Source organism: Ctenocephalides felis, unplaced genomic scaffold, assembly GCF_003426905.1.
Source record: "Ctenocephalides felis isolate EL2017-DRISC unplaced genomic scaffold, ASM342690v1 CF-g0.4_SCAFFOLD_01604, whole genome shotgun sequence".
Classification (NCBI taxonomy): domain Eukaryota; kingdom Metazoa; phylum Arthropoda; class Insecta; order Siphonaptera; family Pulicidae; genus Ctenocephalides; species Ctenocephalides felis.
The window spans coordinates 18135732-18158159 of NW_020537758.1; the positions used below are offsets into that span (position 1 = coordinate 18135732).

Sequence of the window (22428 nt, forward strand, 5' to 3'; positions counted from 1 at the left end):
CTAAGTTATAATTTTTGGTCATTATTATACATACATATAACTTACGTGTAATCACATGCATGAAACACATTTACCAAACACATTTTAAGATATTAAAATAGATGTGATATGAAAATATATAATACAACAGTCAATATTTAATGGTCATATTGAAATTTTGACGAATATTGAATATTTACAATAAATATGTAATATAATAGAAATGTAATAGAAAACTTGGTTTATATGAAACTTACCTACCTCAAAATATAATATTTATTGCGATTTTTCGAAATTAATAAAAATGGCAAAACAATTCAAATAACTACTTTAAATTAGTATTTACGAATTATTCAAATTACATAAATACTATAAAATTAAGTCATGATATTTATAATTCTTATGTATATTTATTCTCATCAAATAACGTTGGTTGTATTTTTATAATTTAAGTTTCCATTAATTTGAAAATATTTTTTTGTTTATGGTCGTAGTAATTTTGCTCATTTTTCTTAATTCAGTAAGAAATCTTAATTTAATAATTAAATTTTTCTTAATAAATTAATATTTTAAACTTTATGAATTTTAGCCTTTTCTTAGTCTCTATCTTGATATATGCTTGATATATCATGTATTATCAAAAATAAAAACAAAATTTAAATAAAGTAGTATTTTTGTACATTTTATCATCTTTTATATATATATATATATATATATATATATATATATATTTAATCCCCATACATAAGTCATCAAAATAAGTTACATTAAAAAATGCTATGTAAATACGCCTTTAAATAAACTTGAGCATTATAACAAATATAATATAAAAAACAAATATTATTAAAAATATCCTTAGCCTAAAATATTCAACTGTCTTGCCTCATTTGGACGAATATTAAACTCTCTAAAAATATATATAAATATAAATTTTTTTCATCACTTGATTGTCTATCTGGAATTAAATATTTCATCACATAACACTATGCTTTTCTAGTTTGTAAAAATCTCCCTGTACTCTTTGAAGATAATCACAAATTTATTAAAGCCCAGCAATTTCTAAAGCATGGAGCTTTTTTTCTTTTCGTTCTTTCATTTTTTGCAGGGGGGGTATTAGGAATAGAACGGCGCCACTGGCTGCAATACACATGCCGGCTAGGAGAAAACCGTATTTGTAGGATTCCGTTAAGTCGTAGATAAAACCTAAAATTTGTAATATATAATTAGATAAAAAATTCAATAGAAATAGACAGAAAAAAATTAATTAAAATTACAATAAAAATCTGAATAAATTGACTCAGGTGTTAATCGGTTGGGAGGTGAAAACTTAGGGTTGCATGTATTTCTTAATTGCAAATAATGAAAATATGAATTAAAATTAGTTCAAGTAATTAAAAATTAATTGTAAATAATAGATGTTAGTATGGATTCAATAATAAGTCGAATAAAATGAGAATATTAATAAGTTACCAATTATAGGGGGTCCAATTAAACTAGCAACCCCTTGGAAGAGCAACAATAATCCAAAGGCGTTCGTCAATTTATCCAAACCAAGAAGATCAACAAGAATCACAGAAGTTAGGCCAACATAGGCTCCTATCGTAAATCCAAAAACTGAGGCATAAATTGCCATTGTTACAAAATCGAAACATAATTCTGTTACTAGAGCAGTTCCTGAAATATAAATAAAATTTAGGAAATAATTATATTTTCTACAGATTATAAAAAAAACACTTTTTAATGAAGTACTGAAATGTGAATTAGTATTCAATTCACTTATTAGTATTAGGTCTCAAACGATTCAGAGTCATTTGAAACATTGCAAAAACAAAATTAGCAAATTGGGTTTTCTGGTGAAAAAACATAAGCTTATTCTTAGAGGAGTTAATAATAAAACAAAATATTCGTAAAAAGATCACAACCCCTATATATTTATTTTTAGTATTATTTTTATGCCCAATTTGTATCACTAAATAGTCGTTTCTATTAATGAGTTTATTAATATAGCTTATTTATAATGTGGGAGTATTGCGTGCATTTATTAAGAGCATGAGATGATTAGTAAACATGATCTTATCCTCTTAACTTTGTCAAAAGTCAAATATTAATTAAGAGAATTTAGCTATTAACATTAATTATTAAGTAAGACTCTTTAAAATAGGTACCAGTATCTGTTATGATCTATATAATATATGAATTTAGGCAAAAAAAGTATTGTATGTAGTATTTCTTGTCAAGTGTAAGTACCACTTGTCCAAATTTATATATTGAAATCTGTTTTTTTAAATATTTTCCAAGAATAATGTATGTATTAATTCTGTAAAAAAACCTTGTATGAGTATTAATAAAAAACGCGATAAAAACATTTTTTATACGTTTTGAGGTCAAATAACCGCTAAACTGTTTCCTACACATATATATATATATATATATATATATATATAGTCAGTCATATATATATATATATATATATATATATATATTATATATATATATATATATATATTTATATACATATATAGCGTATTAAAATTCAGGGGTCAATGTGACGCAAAATCATGGCCTCACCTTACAAAGTTAAATCCAAGGGCAAAATGTGCGTAATATATTATATGAAAAAATTATAGGAAAAAACATATGAATACATTAACAAACTTAACAGATAATTTTGTTTATTGAGATTTTACGGTTTCGATATAATATTGAATGCGGTAATATTAACACGATGCCACTCATGAGTATTAAAAAGTATTAATATAGATCCATGTCAGTCATATATGTGCGACATAAAAAATAGTGTTTTTTGAGTGGTAACTTAGGTACAATTAAAGTTTTGGCTAAAAAGGGATAACATCTAAATGAAATTATCTACAAAACGGCGTTACTTAAATTTCTATATATTATTCTATATTTATATTTCTAAATATTCTACAAGAGTTCTAAATTCCATAACATGTTAAAGTAAACCATTTTTGTTACAATAATGAATTGAAAAAAAATACGTCGAATATAAAATTTATCATTAAATTAATATGTTGATAAAATAATATAAAAAAAGTGCGCTACTATAATTTTGTATCGTATTATTACATACGATCTGTATGTAATTTTCAATAAAAAGATTATGATACGATATAAGGTGGCGTCCATTGATCACGTGATCGACTTTTAAGGATTTTTAAGGCCCTTTGGTAATATATGGTGATAATTAAAATTACCCTCCACCCTTACGTAGCAATGTGTTATGAGTACCTAGAAACAATGTTAAATTGTTTTTTTTTTTGAAAAATTTGCATTTTTTTAAAATTCAGGTAAGAAATAATTACACTTAGTATCCTACCAGCCTTTTTTTCTGGTAATATTTTGTGATTTTCTGTCAAACTCCTTCCCCCCCCCTTCTTTTAAGTCTCACGTGATCAGTAGTCTCCATTTTCAGCCAAATTTGTTAGCTCCAATATAGAGAATCTTTAGAAATTCTCTATATTTTGAAAATCTTGCCTTAGCAAGCTTAAATGAAATTAGATGTACATGAATCAGCTTTTTTATGAAAATTTTACAAAGCAATAAATTGGAATTACCGCCAATTAGCTAGTTATTAGTGCGACCAACATTTTTAATACCAATTATGAATCTGAATGACATCTGTATATTTCAATATGCGAATAATTTATTGTTAATCGACTGCCCAAAATCGGACAGCAATAAATTCAAAATCTTAACGCCTAAAATAATTACAGTAATGTAAAATTGGAAATAAATTTAAGGTTCTCCAAGGCGAGGTCATACGACCATTACTGTCAATATTCAGTAATTGCCATTGTAAGATATTTGTGTCATAATTTAGTATTTCATATGCTCCATTAATCACGTGATCGATTTTTTAAGGATTTTTGGACCCCTCCTCCCCCTTAGTGATATGTGGTGATATTGCCACTAAAAATCGCGTGTATTTTTAGTTACGAGAAAAATTGTAAGATTTTTGATTTTTTTTGAAAATGTTTGGATTTTTTTAAAAAAAATTTAGATGGAAAATAAATACCCGTGATATCTTACTATACCCCTCCACCACGTGATATTTCGTGATTTTTTGTCCCCGCAAAAATCTCACGTGATTAATGGATGCCCCCTTAAGATATTATCAAGAAAAAGTTAATAAATTAAGTACATGATTCTGACTAAATTTTTCCCTATCTATAGATTTTACCAAAGCATGCTCTAAAATGATCAAGGCCATCAAAACGAGCACAACGCAAATGAAATATCAATTACCCAGCAAATTCTCATAATTATTTTTTATAAAATATTCAACTGAATGTACAATGACTGATAACATTATATTCACTCACCAATTCCGCTAATGGTCAAGCAGATATTGTAAACGAGTAATCTGTTGACCCACGTTTTATCTGAGAGATAACCCAGAACAATTCTGCCGACAGTGTTAGCAATTCCGATCACGCTCAGCAGATAGCTGCCCTGATCTCCAGTCAAGCCGACGATTTTAGCCTGAGACACGATGTAGACATAGGGCACGTTGAAACCTATACTGGTCGCAAAATTGGATATAAGAAATATTATGAACACGGGATCTGTGAAGAGAGTATAGTCCATCATTTCTTTGAACGTGTCCAGGTCGACGTCTGGACAACACTTCCGACGTTCGACTTCAGGCCGCATCATTTGTCTACTGATGATTGATGGTTTTCGTAAATTTTCACGAACTAAAGATCCTCGTTTATCCAAGAGCTTCATTGCTTCAGGGATACCTTGCTTGCTTTGACGCTCACCTAGTTTTATCAAACTTCCTTGGTAAAAAACATCCTTTCGTTGAAACGCTGATGTGGAAGATTTTTTACTATGCAAGGATCCTAACGAAGGCTGACTTTGCGCTAGTCGCATTGTTTCCGTCTTACTTTTTTCCATAGAGTGTCCTACACTATTAGATCGCGGAATCTCAAATTTCTTTTTCAAAGGAGGTGCTTCTACAGACCGTGGTTGTTTGGGATACTCCAAAGGCCTAAACAATGCACCAAAAAATATACAATGAAAAACTATACCACCCATTAAAAGCATGGCTCCTCGCCAACCGTATTCTTGTATAAAAATTTCGGTTAAAGGTGCGAATACCACGGTACCAAAACCGGACCCACATACTGCAATACCTGTCGCCAAAGACCGATATTTTTCAAAGTACATTGTAACACTGACAATGGCTGGAAGATATATCAATCCAAACCCCATTCCTGTGCCCAGACCGATGGTTATCAATAATGTCATCACATTTTGGGCAAAAACACTAATAACTAGGCAGAATCCTCCGAGTAGAGCACCAGCCATGGTAACATTTCTGCAACCGTAACGGTTGACAAAAGCACTTGAAATTGGTCCGGAACCTAAAGTTACTCCTACTAATATTGAAGCTATCCATGCTGTTTTTGCATTGCCTTCTTTGAATACTTCCAGAAATTTGTCGTAGAAAATACCGAAAGAATATGTGATTCCGTCCGCTGAAAAGAGAAAAACAAAATTATTTAAAAAATATTCGGAACTAATCTAAGTGAAATATTTTCATTTTTCTGTTTGAGTTTTTTTATATTTTTCTATATTTAACTTGCACAAGTACTTCAACATCAATTTTGAACAACTGAAGCATATAAATTGTTTAACGAGACCGTGAAAGTTTGGTGCAGTTAAAAGTTTGCTTTCTCATGTAAAACTATATGCGAACTTACGAACATATTTCAGACCCCTATCATAAAATTATAATTAATTAAATAAATAACTTAAGGTAATTTAACAATGGTTTAAGTTTTGATTTAAGTTTATGTGCAAATTTGTAGTTAAATTTCATATATATTTACTGACACATGTGATGGACATGAAAATGCAATAGTAAAAGCAAGATCATTAAGAAGTACATAGAACTTCAACAATATTTTATTAATTATTGTGAGATAATCTTCCAACTTGATCTTAATTAAAAAATATATATACCTATTTAACATATAAAATGGACCAATAATGCATTTAATTTGTTAAAATAAAATCGCAGTTTTATGTAATATAATTATTGCCAACTCAAAAAAGCCAGAAAAAAATTTTTGCAGCAAACAAAATAGACTATATGAAAGTTCTTATAATGATTTGCGTAAATTTAGATAATGTATATAACTAAATTCTACCATACATTATATTTCAAATTATGCATTTATAAGTTAAATATTTATACAATAAAATTTTATGCTTTTATTACAAAGATAAAGCTTCATGAGTACCATAAAATCAAATAAATTGTATAAACTGGTGCATGTGATTAAAATTAAATCATCTGCTGATATATAATTTAATGGTATATAATTTGTGCGGTATCAAAGTTTATTGATGTTTTAATAGCTATTATATATTATGATCTATATTTACTTATCGTCAATACATATTGGTCGAATGCTATTGATAGCAAATAACAACAAATAAATAACTGTCACTCATTTGATTTATTAGTACATAATAATCCAATAATATTTATTCATCATTGTATCTAATGGCATGTAAATAAAAATGGCGTAGATGTTTTTTAATATTTTACTGATTAAATTATCTTATCTAGTTTTAAAAAAGTCCGAAAGCATCAACGGTTAAAAATACATAAAATAATATTCGTAATCTTTCTCAGACATACTAAACCAATTTTCCGAACTTTGATGTGGATTTATATAAAGCTTTAAAAGTTCATATAGGCTTATAACAGCTGGAAAATTTCTAAAGATCATAAATTTAACTTAGATGTAATATTTTATGAAAAAGAAATTCTTAAAAATTTAAAACTTTTCATAAGGTAACGTTTCTTAAGAAACTTATGAAAACATAATAAAATCATTTTAAACGCAGCAAAACTGAAATCTATGTAATAAAATATTCTAAATAATTTGAAAAAATATTCGATACACAATACAATTAATGGTCAAAAAATTTGTGATCACGAATATTGGCCAAACAAGTATTAAAAAGCACACATACTTAAATTTACCAGCAGATTTATTTAAATCAAATAGATACTTTCGATTCCTAAACAGATTATTACAGAAATATATACTACTTTTTTGATAACTGTAAAATTAGAATATCAATTTTTGTAAAATATGTAAATGACTAATTTGTAAAACAATTCATATAAAAGAGTGTATCCAATCATCCACTATAATTTGTCCAATTTATATTATATTTAATATAATATGTAATAAGTCTATAAAATATGAGATTACTACAACTTTGTAGTAAACTATAGAAGTTATTTTAGTATTTCATTTTATATCTTTTGTATAAAATCTATTTCAAATTTCAAGTTATTATATATTAGTATATGAAACAACAAACACTTTGAACATAATTTTATATAATTAGAAGTCGTGAAAGTCGTGGTTAAGATAAAGTCACCCTTAAGCTATATACAGCCCTAAATTTTTACCCTCCTACCACAAAACGTTATTCATTAGCTAGTCATTATAGAAATCCAGTAATTATTCATCCTTCTTTCAATAAATATTTTTGACTGAATTTCAATTAAGATTTTTTTGAACTTATAAAAAAGCTTAAATTTGAGCTTTTAAGCTATTTAAAATTTGAACTAGCGGGATAGCTAGTATATATATATATATATATATATATATATATATATATAAATGATTTGAAACAAAAAACTAGTCCTTGATTTATTATTGAAACCGATGGTAAGCTTTATTTCCAATTTCATTTAATTATTAATATATGCATAAGGAAAGTAATTAATAAAATTAAATTAGCTTAGAAAATAATTAAGTATCCACCATAAAATTCACAATACCAGCACAAACAATTAAACCATTAAATTCATTACCCACATCTCTTTATTTTTATTGCTCAGATGTTCAAAGCTGTAAATAAAATTACTGAGGGGCATTTTATGATACAACGATATAGTTGTCCGTAAGCACTTCGAACTCTTAAGTGAAAAAGAAGAGAACCCAGTAGACAATTGTTCCCATAAAATAGCAAAGTTCCGACGTTGTTGTGTTAATCGAGGTCCTAACATTTCCACTATACCTCTCTATTTGCGTGGATTTATTGCGTGCTCTACAGCTTTTTCACAAAGAGAAAAATTTGCTTTATAACGCGGAAAACTCGCGTACGCTCAACAAAAGCTTCCGTTCATTTGTTCCAGTTGTATTTAGAGAGTAATTGGATTGCGTTCGGAACCTATTTAAGGTCTATCTGGATGTAAATGGTAAATGCATTCCATTGAAATAAATTGGCGTTAGTTTACTAATAATTGCAGATCAATTGTCTCTAGTCAATCAGTTCGTACTGGTAAACTGTTTTTGCAACAGGGGTAAATAGTAATAGAATCTTAAATTACTTATTTCTCTATCAATATACAGAAGTGTGCAGGTGCGTCATTTTAGACAGGCAGTATTATTTTTTACTATCACAAAATAAGTGTTACTGACCGACTATATGTATCATAAACGATGCAAAAACGACAACCCAGCCCCAACCTCCGTCTGGGGGCGGCGGCAGTTCATCTTCGGACGAAGAGTCACCATTCGTTCTTTTTGAACGACCATGAGCCATCTGAAAATAAAATAATATTTAGTAAATTAAAGTTTAGATTGCATAGATAAAATACTAATTTGGATAAAAATTATAACGGTAACACATAGGTAGGCAATTTGACTTCCAGCCATTATGTTGTAAAACCTAACTAACCACATTGCAAAACATTTTTTTTACAAAAATCCGTACGATTTGTAAAAGAATGACCCATAACACATATCAAACAAACAACTATCTGACTATGTTCAGTAAAATTTCTAGCTAACTGTATTACCAATATTTTTCAAAAATGTGTGCACTTTTAACCCCGTAGGCAGGGTAAAAATGAACAGCAAGACTATGACTAAAGTACTTGTATACAAAGTCAAAAAATAAAAAGGGTGCAAAAACGCCCATCTTTTTATTTTAAATTTAAAAAAAAATTTACGAAATTATAAAAAAATCAAAACTAAATATATATTATTTAAAATAATGAACAAAAACCTATTTTAAGTTTTACTTCAACATAGATCTTGCTTTGGTAGATTTTTGTTTATTTTTTTGCGATCATTTTATTTACAAAAATATTTAGAAATATTAAAAATATTATGAGGCATTATTTTTCATATTATGTTACATTTTTGGGATTTGTTTATGTATCTTGACGTCAAAATTTGTCCTCCAGTGCAGCCAAGGGGCAAAAAATTCAACCTTTTCATTTATAATTTTGAAATTATTAAAAATTATAATCTAAATATATATTATTTACTCTTACTTCTACATAGATCTTGTATTGATAGAGATTTTTGTTTAATTTATCAACGATCATTTGTTTTACAAAAATATTTAGGAATATTGAGAAAAAAAATTGTATATATTTCCTGTATTGTATATATTTCCTGTATTGTATATATTATGTTGATTTGTTTATTTGTATTGACGTCAAAATTTGTTCTCAAGTCCTTTTACCTCATAAGGCAGGGTAAATAGAAAAAGCCAAGGGCAAAATGTCCATCTATTTATTTTTAATTTCAAAAACGTTTTACGAAATTATAAAAAAATCAAACCTGAACATATATTATTTAATATAATGAAGAAAACTCTATATTAACTCTTACTACTGTATAATTCTTGCTTAAGTAGTTAGTAGTGATTCTGTTTATTTTTTACGATCATTTTGATTTACAAAAATATTTAGGAACATTGAAAAAAATTATGTATGTTTTTCATGTTATGTTACACTTTTGGAATTTGTTTATTTGTCTTGACATCAAAATTTTTCCTCCAGGGGCAGAAAGTTTAACCTTTTTATTTTTAATTATAAAATTATTAAAAATTATAATCTAAATATATATTATTTAACATACTGAACAAAAATGTATATCAACTTTTACTTCACATAAATCTTGCTAAAAATGTATATATTTTACGTTATGTTACATTTTTAGAATTTGTTTATTTTGCTCGGAAAATATTTGGAAGCCAATACGTCGAACAAAAAAACAATGAATACCAAAAAATATTTATTCAGGAACCATTGTATCGTGAAAAAATATAAAAAAAATATTTTGCAAAACTCTGTATGTAGCATAAAATAATGTTATTGGTAACATGTATCATTCTTTTCAGTAAAAATAATTTGCTTTTAACTTTAACATTTTTCTTTTATTTAATATGTAGAATGCCCCATTAAAGTGGAGCTTTAGCTTTAGAAAATATATGAAAAAAATAGAAATTTATTTGTTTAAATTTAGCTGCAATATGGAACTTAAATGAATCATACTCGAAATAAAAATAAATAATTTTAGTCTTTTACATATTTTTATCATTTTTAGAAACAAATGCTTGTGCTCTCTAAATGGCCCTTTATCTTTAAATGACCTCCTATATTTTTCTTGAAAAGTTCTACTTTAAAGTATGATTTTTTTCCTATAAATTTCTCTATTTCCACGGCTATGACTTACATAAATACTTTTTTCGAAAAGCTGTACCATAATTCACAATTTCTTCTGAATCAAATATACAGCTTGACCATTTCATGCGACATATCTGAAAATCACAAAATCGCGAAATCGTATCGGTTTTGTGGAAAAGATTGGATTAAAGAGAAATCGAGTCAAAGCCGATGCGACAGCATCGGATAAATGTAAAAGTCACGTCTTAGAAAAAGTACGATACATTTTTTCCAAGATTTTGTTCAGATGAGAAAATAAAAGCTATAAGTATTATCATCTTTTGCAGCAAACCCGTGATTTTATCACATCTAATTTTTTTCTGACATGTGTAATGTAAATATTATACACGTTTTCACCTAAAAAATTTAATCAAAAATTCATATCTTCAAAAACAGTAATCAAATTATCGTGTGAAATCTAGCATGTTGTATAAAAAAGATTAGGATATCAGAATTCGAATACAAAACAATGATTATGCGCACACACTGGGTTTTTATAACTTTTATCAATTTGCACTATCTAATCTATTTCATAAACTAATATAATGTGAAAATATAATATATTTTATCTATGAAAAACATCGTGCAAAACTGCGTATTTATGAATGTAGATAACCGCTCGCACGCAGCTTTTAATATTTACATAGGAAAATAAATATTAATGGGAACGACAAGAATTTTTTTCTTGCATAACTTTTTAAGGCAAAAAATTGTTTTTGGTAAAGATAAATCGGACCATTTCGGACTAGTTAAACGCAAGGAGTCATAAAAAAAACGAATTCGAAAACGTTTTATTCAAAACATTTCTATCGGACAGTTTAAAACACATGGACTTGTAGTAAATTTTATCCAGTTTCTTTCTATCTAACTGAAAAAGGATGCTTTCATATGATATTTATGAGTTATTTGACAAAAACCAAAAAAGTGTCCCAAATTTTCTCTTTCTTGCTAAAGAATAATGAAAGATCGAATTCAAAGTCGTTTTATTCAAAATATTTCTATCGGACAGTACGCAATTGTTGACAGGGTATTTTAGTAAATTTTATTTAGCTTCTGCTGTGCTAACTAAAAAAATTACCCCTATACAAAGTTTTTGAGTTTTTTGACAAAAACTAAAAAAATGTCCCAAATCTATTATTTATTGCTAAAGAATAAAAAATCTAATACAAAGTCGTTTTATTCAAAATATTTTCATCGGGCAGTTTGCAACTGCTAGCATGAAATTGTTCTAAATTTTATCTAGTTTCTGCTGTGCTAACTAAAAAAGAGATGGAAGTGAAAAATCGAATTCAAATTCATTTTATTCAAAATATTTTTTTTGAACAGTATTATGTAACTGTTGGCATAAAATTGTACTTAACACACATACATAAATCTCTACAACCTGTGACAAAAATCTCCCTAACAATGTATATATATGTGAAGTATATGTATAGTGTACATAGTTCCATTCTTAAGTATCGCTCTAACAAAAAAAGACAGGAAGCATTTCTTAATATCATTTTATTCTTTTCTTTAGTAAATGCAACCCAACGTACTTTTTCCTTGGAGACTATTGCACTATTTTCTATGTCGTCCTCGACGCTAAGTCGGAGTATATATTACGTGCCACGGGTACTTGGCCAGAGCAAATGTCAAAGGAGCAACAAAAGCATTTTCATTTCGATGCACTTCTCATATTATTGTAAAAACGATAAATACACTACGTTTAATATTATAGAGATAATAAATAAATAAACGACAATGATTGTACTAGCGAGTAGAGTCGGTAAGATCGCATCTTGCATAAAGCGTATTATGCAAATTATGATTATTCATTGCATTCTGCACTAATGAGATAATTAACTCTCGACCAAGGCTTCTCTCAAAGCAAATATTAATTTGATATATGTTGATACAAAACATTTTTGTGACAGGATTAGGCTTACGAACTTGTCATGCACCATAAAATATTGTCTTTATTATATTTTTATTATTTTCTCTATGTTTTTCAAATCAAATGTATTAATATTTTTTTGAAACGCACGAAAAAGACAATGGGTATACCTTGTTAAATTTGACTAAATATGCAAGACAAAAATTCTGATGAACAATAAAAATTAATAAAAACTAGAAAACAACTCTTTGTAACTTTATATACAAACTACATCATATACAACTAACAAAGAGATGATATAAGAAATATGAACGAGATTTATAAGTACACCTCCCATACACAGAAAATTTATATATCAAAGAAACTAATATAATATAGGGTCCGCCAAATATTTTTTTTTTTGGAAAACTAATGTATATTTTCTCAAATTTCTTTTTTTATTTGAAAGTACAATCCTTTCAGTTAATGATGAAATTCAGGTAATAATGATTATATTAATTTCATTCAAAAATGAAAAAAAAACTCGGCTGACCGTTGAAAAAAAAAATGAAAATGAAAAATGTTAGATGGCATACCCTCTATATACAAGAAAAAATATATAGAAAAAAATACATATAATGAAATTATGAACTATAATGTTAGCCATAAATTACAATTGCCATATATAGAGACAAAAAGTCAATATATATGCCAAGTTTCAACAAATTCGCAAACTCCGCTGTCCATCTGTTTTAATATTAGTATTGAGCGCGGAGCCAGCCACCCATTAATCTCGCATATCTCGAAAACTGTTGCATGCACCTTCTCAAAATTTTTGTCACAGTTTGGATAAAGTATAATTATAATATGTGCCAAGTTTCAACAAAATCGCAAAGTCCGCTTTTGAGAAATTACCATGATGCCTGTTTAAATATTCCGTAGGCTAAAAATGCTCTCAACCTAAAACTCGGCTAGTTTCAGGTCAGAGTGCGTTGGTCCGTAATCGCCAATGTCGGCCAAGTTCAATTATTAAGCAATCTCGCATATTTCAAAAACTAATGAGTGATCCAACTTTGAATTTTGGTCACATTTTTGGTAAAGTATAGTAGCAATGTGTGTCAAGTTTCATCAAAATCGCAAATAGTATTTTTGAGAACATACCATCCGTTTAAATGTTAGTATTGAGCTCGGAGCAAGCCACCCATCGACCTCGCATATCTCAGAAACTATTGAACGACCCAACTTTAAATTTTGGTCACATTTTTGGTAAAGTATAGTCACAATGTGTGTCAAGTTTCATCACAATCGCAAATAGTATTTTTGAGAACATACCATCTGTTTAAATGTTAGTATTGAGCTCGGAGCAAGCCACCCATCGACCTCGAATATCTCAGAAACTATTGAACGACCCAACTTTAAATTTTGGTCACATTTTTGGTAAAGTATAGTCACAATGTGTGTCAAGTTTCATCAAAATCGCAAATAGTATTTTTGAGAACATACCATCTGTTTAAATGTTAGTATTGAGCTCGGAGCAAGCCACCCATCGACCTCGCATATCTCAGAAACTATTGAACGACCCAACTTTAAATTTTGGTCACATTTTTGGTAAAGTATAGTGACAATGTGTGTCAAGTTTCATCAAAATCGCAAATAGTATTTTTGAGAACATATCATCCGTTTAAATGTTAGTATTGAGCTCGGAGCAAGCCACCCATCGACCCCGCATATCTCAGAAACTATTTAACGACCCAACTTTAAATTTTGGTCACATTTTTGGTAAAGTATAGTGACAATATGTGACAAGTTTCATCAAAATCGCAAATAGTGTTTTTGAGAACGTACCATCTGTTTAAATGTTAGTATTGAGCTTGGAGAAAGCCACCCATCGACCCCGCATATCTCAGAAACTATTGAACGATCCAACTTTAAATTTTGGTCACATTTTTAGTAAAGTATAGTCATAATTTGTACCAAATTTCAACAAAATCGCAAATTCCGCTTTCGAGAAAATACAATGATGCAATTGTTTAAATTTTCGGTAGGCTAAAAGTGCTCTCAACCTAAAACTCCGCTAGTTTCAGGTCAGAGTGCATTGGTCCGTAATCGCCAATGCTGGCCAAGTTCAATTTTTAAGTAATCTCGCATATCTCAAAAACTATTGCATGTACCGACTCAAAATTTTTATCACAATTTGGGTCAAGTATAATAACAATGTGTGCCAAGTTTCAAGAAATTCACAAATCTGCTGCATCATATTATTGTATTACTACGAATGTTGATATAATAATAAAAACATTTCATCTAACAATCTCCATCAACTTTTTTATACTAAATTAATAAAACCGGCATAAAGCTAGCTCCCTCATTAATTATTTTTGCTACAAACAAAAACAAAACAAATGCTGTATTTTATAATATGCAAAATTTACATTGACTTCATAATTTAAATGTTATGAATATGCGATCACTAGTTTGAATATATTGAAATCAAAAATAAACAAATTAATTCCTCGTGAATTAATTCTGGTAAGACCAAGAGCAGAACAAAACAGCAAGGTTGAGTTTGGAATAACATATATATATATATATATATATATATATATATATATATATGTATGTATATATATATAATAAAGCAAAATATTTTTTGTTCTATTTTAAATTCATTTCGGCTCTATACTTTTTGTTATTGATACAAAAAATATTTTCTGTTCTATTTCAAATGAATTTCGACTCTATACATTTTTTTCTTATTGTTACAAAACGAGTTTGGAGCGAGTCTGCAAAAAATCAAAACGCGAACGTTTAATATATAGAGAATATCTTTATTGTTTTTTTATAGATTCTGGTCAAATTAAATGATATGAAGCGTGGTTTGAAATATATGATGAATTTGTTCATTATTCATTTTAGCCTTCTAACTTTCCTTCTATATTTTATTTATAATATTTCAGAATTGTATGAAGAATGCAAGAATAAATTCTCCCCGATAAAAGTTTTGATAAATATGAGTAAATTTATATCTAATGTAAAAATCTTGTTCAACAATCAAGTAATAAAAGCTACAATTTTAGCCAAAATTAATAAAAGCTAGAAAACAACTTTATATTTTTCTTTATCAATATAAGCTAGAGATGATACTATAAATCAATATAAATAATAAATTAATTACATTTTTATGCTGTAATATTTTTATGTACTTTTATGAACAAAATAAACTTTATACTATTAACCGACATGGATGATATATATATATATATATATACATTTTTAATTTTAATAATTTTTAAATTAATTCTTTCGCGTTAATTATATTTTTTAAAGTTTTAGTTAAACAATGTAATTTAAAATGTAGAGAATATTATTGAAAAAATATATCTTTAGATTTTGTATGGGAATAAAAAATTATTATAAATGATGTAGAAAAGCTAAGAGTTTATTGTAATAAGGGTAAGTGGTAACAGGAGTTTTTCATATTTTGAACGATAATAAAATATTTTTTGTTTTGATTGTACATGTCATACCGGTCGTAGTAAACAGAAGTGTGCAGAACAGAAATTTTATAATGTATAAAATATATTATTATCACAAAATAATAATATATATATATATATATATTTATTTTTTAAATATAAATACACTAAAGATAATAAATTAACGTCAATGTGGATTGATAAATAATTGAGATCAAGTATAGCAATCTCTTTGGCTAAACATATGCAGCAATTTAATAAATTTCTTGAAATTATCAATCCTAATTAGAATTTAATTATTTATAATATTTCATAGAAAGTTTAAAGGTATGTGCAGAGTGTACAAAAAACGCAAATTAATGTGCAATTTTACTGTCACTTTTTATAGGCCAATGACATGGGCTCGCCATAAGCAATAAACCTCGTCGTTGTTCTGTTTCAAATATACTTTATATATATATATATATATATATATTGATTGTTTCTTTTCCGAACAGTAAATCCAATAATAAAAAACAAATTGTTTTTTATTATTGGATTTACTGTTCGGAAAAGAAACAATCAATATATATATATATATATATATATAAATATTCATATATGTATCTATATATGTTTATTTAAAGATTCATATTTGCGTCAGCAACAATTTAGCACTCAATTTTTCTAATTTATTCAGGTATTTGACTCTAAAATTGAATGTCAATTACACGCATGAAAAAAATGTGTATTTAATTTATATAATAAAATTGGTCATTTAAATTATTTTGTAGAAGTAAAAAAATCACATATATGACTACATGTCTAGCCTTCAGAAACAGTTGTACAAATATTTGCCTTGCTAATTTTCATTACAACTCATCATACTTACTGTTAGAAATAATATTTATACATGGAAGTAAATTAGAATATTAATTATCATTTTCATTGTTCAGTGATACGATATTCAGATTACAAAAAAATGCTAAAATGTCTTTAAATAATTTTAAATTTTTGGTAAAATAAATAATAATTATCAAGAGAGATCCTGATATATTTTTACTTTAAAATTGGGAACATCCCACATTTTATAACTGAAACCAATAATAGAATTATAGAGAATATTCATAGTAGTAATTTTTAATATAAATAATAAAAAAGTTTATTTTACAATCAATTTCACACAAAATCAAATCACACAAAAAACGCCTAAAGTTATTATTTTTAAAATTTCAAATATCATACATAGAATATTGAATAATTGTTTTAAATCTCAGTCGAGTAATTTATATAATAATAAATATTTTTATTACATTATTATAATTTCTGTATAAACAATAAACATATTTAAAGAAAATTTCTGATAATTGTTTACTTGTTATGATATGCAAAATAATTTATGTAAAATATATATGCAATTACTAATTAGTTCAACCGATTGCATAATAGTAATTAAAAACACACAAATCAATAAAATAAGAAAATAGTTTCAAGAAATAGTGCTGAATTAACACATAATTACCTAAGGAATATTACAATAAAATATTAATTATTAGATGTGAGAAAGAGAACAAATAAAGAATTATTCTTAGATAAATAATTTAATTATAATTTTATTAGTATTACTTTATTTATTTCAAATTATTCATATAAATATATGTGAGTAGTATTAAGTCATTTATATGATAATAAATATTTTCATTATATTATTATAATTTGTGTATAAACAATAAACATATTGAAATAAGCTTTCTGATAATTTTTTACTTGTTATGATATACAAAATAATTTTATGTAATATATATGTAATTAATAATTATTACAACCGGTTGCATAATAGTAATTAAAAAACATAGATCAACAAAATAAAAAAATAGTTTCAAGAAATGGTGCTAAATCAGCACATAATTACTTAAGGAATATTACAATAAAATATTAATTATTAGATGTGAGAAAGAGAACAAATAAAGAAATATTTTTAGATGAATAATTGGATTAAATTTATTCGTATTACTTTATTTAGTTCAAATTATTCACATAAATATAAGTGAGAAGTGTTAAGTCATTTATATAATAATAAATAATATTATTATATTATTATAATTGCTGTATAAATAATAAATTTATTTGAATAAGCTTTCGTAAAATTGTTTACTTGTTATGATATGTAAAATAATTTTATGCAAAATATATATGTAATTAATAATTATTATAACCGATTGCATAATAGTAATTAAAAAAACATAAATCAACAAAATGAAAAAAATAATAGTTGATAAGAAATGGTACATAATTGCTTATAAAATTATAATAAAAAATTAATTATTAGATATAAGAAAGAGAAAAAATAAAAAAATATTTATAGGTAAATTTTTTAATTAAATTTATTTGTATTACTATTCATAAATTATTTATAAATTTATTCGTATTAAGTATTTATGAGTAAATAATTCAAATAAATTTATTCATGTTTCTTTATTTAGTTCATTTTATTAAATAATAATTAATAAATTTATGTGAGTGGAAAGTATATTATTTTTCAAACTTTTCGAAGTTATGATTTGTATCATCATCAGTTAAATATTAACAGATAATTTAAATTTTATAAAATTCCCAAACATTGTATTAAATTATTATAGAGTATTCTACCACACAAGACAATGTTTGGAGATTTTATCATATGATTTTAATTTTAATTTATTATTTTAGATCAATATATAAAATTCCTTATCATAATGTCTTATCGTCTTCCTAGATTTACCCAAGTCCAAATATTTCGACCTACTTTAATTTGACAATTTTATCAGTTTGTAATGTGATAAGCAAATTATCATCAAACAGAAAAACATAAATCAGCAAATATTTTCTACAAAGCTTGAACCAAATTTATTCAAATATATGTATATATATATATATATATATATATATATATATATATATTTATATATATATATATAAATGTTATCAAATATAATCACTATTTCCATGAAATTTAAGAAGAGCATTTATCTATACATATTACTGCCCTGATACACTTCAATATAAATTTCTGAAACTGGTGACATAGTTTATCTTATCAAAAGTCTAAAGAGCAAATTTGCAAACTGATACTTTGTGATAATTATCCTTGAGATTTTGGAGTCGAAATCAATTTGTAATGAATAATTTGATTAACATAAATAATTTTATATGTTGTAATAGTGAAAAGATAAAGTTGTGATATTGACTAACCATCTATTTAAATAACAGTAATTTATATAATATTTATATGTACATTTTTTAATATATTTTCTTGAAAGAATTTTTTTTAGTTACTAACATATTATTTAAAATAATTATTATGTTTTCAATTTAATGAAAACACTAATTTATTGAATTTAACACTAATTATTTTTTAAATGAAAATTATTAAGATTTCATGACAATTTTTGTTAATTTTTTTCTATTAATGTGTTTTATTTTACAGGTACCATTGAACTAGAAATTCCATTCCTATTACTAAAGATAATATTAATCATAAAAGCCCTCGATTACAAGTACTTTTATCTAGAAGAAATGCACGTGTTGATTACGAAATGGAATAATGATTACGAAATACCAGGTGCAATACGTAATATAAAACTGGATATGAAATGAGAACTGAACTAGAAAATTATAATAATTGAATATAATTTATTAAAATTGTATTTTTTACATAAAATTTGTTATAAAAAATACAGAATACTTTCTCCCGAATTTTACATGTTTCAGGAATTTTTATGTTGGAAATATTTAAAAATTTTGAGTGTGGATTTTATTTTGTAATAGACTTCTGTAAAAATTAACGTTCTAGTACATTAGTTCATTATATGTAGATTTTCCAATTTGTTTGTTCTAGTGATTGCATATTTTGTACCAAAAACGTACTAAAAGCCTTGAAAAATTGTCTCTATCTTTTATATATTATATTTTTGAAAATTTTGTAGGGATTCTCAAAATAATGATAAACTAGTATTAAAATGGTCATATAATATAAAGGCACATAAGTAAATAAATACTATGTTTAGATTTTTTATATGATTTCTCATACCAGAAATTCCTGTCTGACTCTGGATGTTTAAAATATACATTATAAATAATAAAAATAAAAAAATAAAATATTTATAACGTATTTTAATAACTAAGAGTTAAAATTATTTGTAACGTATTTTTAACAATTTTGTCATTCAAAAATTACCTGATTTCAGTCAATTTTTTCTAATAATTCTTAAGCCAAATTAGAAATAATTGAATTCTATTTTTGGTTTAAAGCTCAGCGTCACATAAAAGTACTTTCTTATTAATATATAAAGTAGTTTGAACCAATTTTTTTATTGTAAAATAATGTATTGACATACCAGCCATAACAGACATTTTTCTAGGATTATTGTTAGAATTATATTTAAAACTTTGTTTGGATTCTATACTTGAATTAAAACTCATCGAATGATGAACTTAATCATCACTGTGATATTCAAACATATAATGTAAAATCTACAAAAAAAATTCTATTTCAAATGAACTATTAACTTAGACTACTTATTTAGCGAAATTTTTGATTCACATGAAGTACTTTCTTTTTACACTGATAAATGTAAAAATGTAATGTAATATCAAGAGATTTTTTTAATTGAAAATTAATCACTTTTAAGTTTTTTTTATATTTCATTAATTCGGCTTTGTAAACAAGTACATTTGCAATATTTTAGTATATATAATGAAATTCTGTTTCAAGTTAACTCACTTTTATATAGTATTGTCCAAACCTAAATTGAAGATTCTAGTTGGGTTTCATTTTGGAATTAAAATTTATAACATACTGTGATTTTCAAGTGTGTAATGTAATTTTAACTAGATTATTTTCATTTTTAAATAGATTCTTTTCATTACAAAGTTCCCTGTTTTAAGTTTTTTTTGAATTTTATTCATTTGATATCATAAACTAGTACAATAATCATATTTCAGTATATATACTGAAATTGTGTTTATATACTTTATTATGATATTTTACCTAAATTTAAAATTTGAACACGATTTCATTTTTTAATTAAAATTAATCACATACAGTGATTTTTTAATTTGTAAAGTAATTATACGAGAAAAAATAATTTAAAATCTATCTGTTAACACAAGCTGAGTTGTATATTTTATTTAACTTTGAGAATTATTAGGATTTTTTCAAAGGACTTTGAATAATTATTTATTTTAAAATACATATGGTGATATAATAGTAGGTACTAGTAAAATATAATTTTTAAAACAGAGAGTGACTCTATTATTATTTTCTCTGACAACTACACTTGGCGCGTTGGCAATACACGTGGTGTTCAGACGAATTCAAAATACATTTATGCACATACAAGTATTTACCAAATAAAATCATAAACAAAATTTAAAAATAACTGTACATTTAGGATAATAAGATTTCACTTGGAAAAAATATGTTTACTCTATACAAAGTACCCAGATGCTGTTTATTTTCGTCCCCTTGACAGATTTTTTCTTCGGCCGAAACCTAATTAGAGATTGTGTACTTGTGAAAATCACAAAATGTCCCTGAGATAATGAATTTATTTAAAACAAGGTTGCTCATTATGGATACGTACGTACCTTCACTTATCAGAAGTAATATTCCTATATAAAACTAGGCACTTTGTATATCACTAATCACGTTTAAGTATAAAATAAATGCACTAATATAGCACTCAAAGAAAAAATACTATACATTAATTGAACTAATTGATAAAAATAAAAATTAATTTCTAGGTTATAACACTTGTGTAAATATACTATAAAATAATTTCCACGTGGTGCAATGTCCCGCCATGGTAATTTTTTGGCTGATGTTAATTTTTTTTAATTTTTTTTTTTTTTGAACCGATGTTTTCTCAACCGAGTCGGTTGAAACACTGAGCGGCTGATGCCAGGCGACCTAACTGACTGACTATCTGAATTTTGTTGAACTTGACGACTAGTGATAACTGGCTCGGATTATATGCACACACGTTTAAATCGAAAATTATACAAATTTGAGTTTTGTTTAAGTTGTAAATTGGAAATTCTATACATCAATTCTATAGTCATGACAAACTTTGTAAAATATATACTATATATGATATGTTGGTCCATGAGGTTTGGATAGGTATGCGTTGTGTTGAGCTTTGAACAAAGAATCCAAAATATTTATAAAATACCCAAGAGTTTTATAATTTATAATTTATTATTTCAGAACTAAGTACACTCTATTAGCAGGACATCTGCCAAAAATATATTTTTGATAAGAAAATGAAATAAAATTGATAAATAAACCAAACGTCTTTAGGTTAATACAAATCAAATGTTTTTTGAATCGCTGTACTCAGATGCACCATTTAAAATAAAAATGACATTTTTTGTTCAGAAACGACCAGAACTGCCTCTTCCAAAAACTAATAAGCACGTCTTCTTCTCAATATGACCTGAATGTTTTTAGAATCATTCAAATCGGACACTCCGTTCTTTAAAACATATGACATTTTTGCACTTTTTACTCCAAAATATCTAAAACTGCCTTTGCTTCCGTCTAAAAATGATTTGAATGTTTTTTAAATTATTCAAAT

General features: G+C 26.1%; 1 protein-coding gene across 1 annotated transcript; it reads right to left on the bottom strand.

Moving 5' to 3' along the window:
- Positions 1-721: 721 nt before the first annotated feature.
- On the bottom strand, positions 722-21634 carry LOC113372476 (monocarboxylate transporter 12). Its single transcript, XM_026612809.1, has 5 exons — positions 21440-21634; positions 8463-8586; positions 4326-5486; positions 1450-1653; positions 722-1182 (listed from the first exon to the last, which is right to left on the bottom strand). The coding sequence occupies exons 2-5, from the start codon at positions 8584-8586 to the stop codon at positions 1022-1024; spliced, it is 1650 nt and encodes a 549-aa protein (XP_026468594.1). The 5' UTR covers positions 21440-21634; the 3' UTR covers positions 722-1021.
- Between the last annotated feature and the right edge of the window lie 794 nt (positions 21635-22428).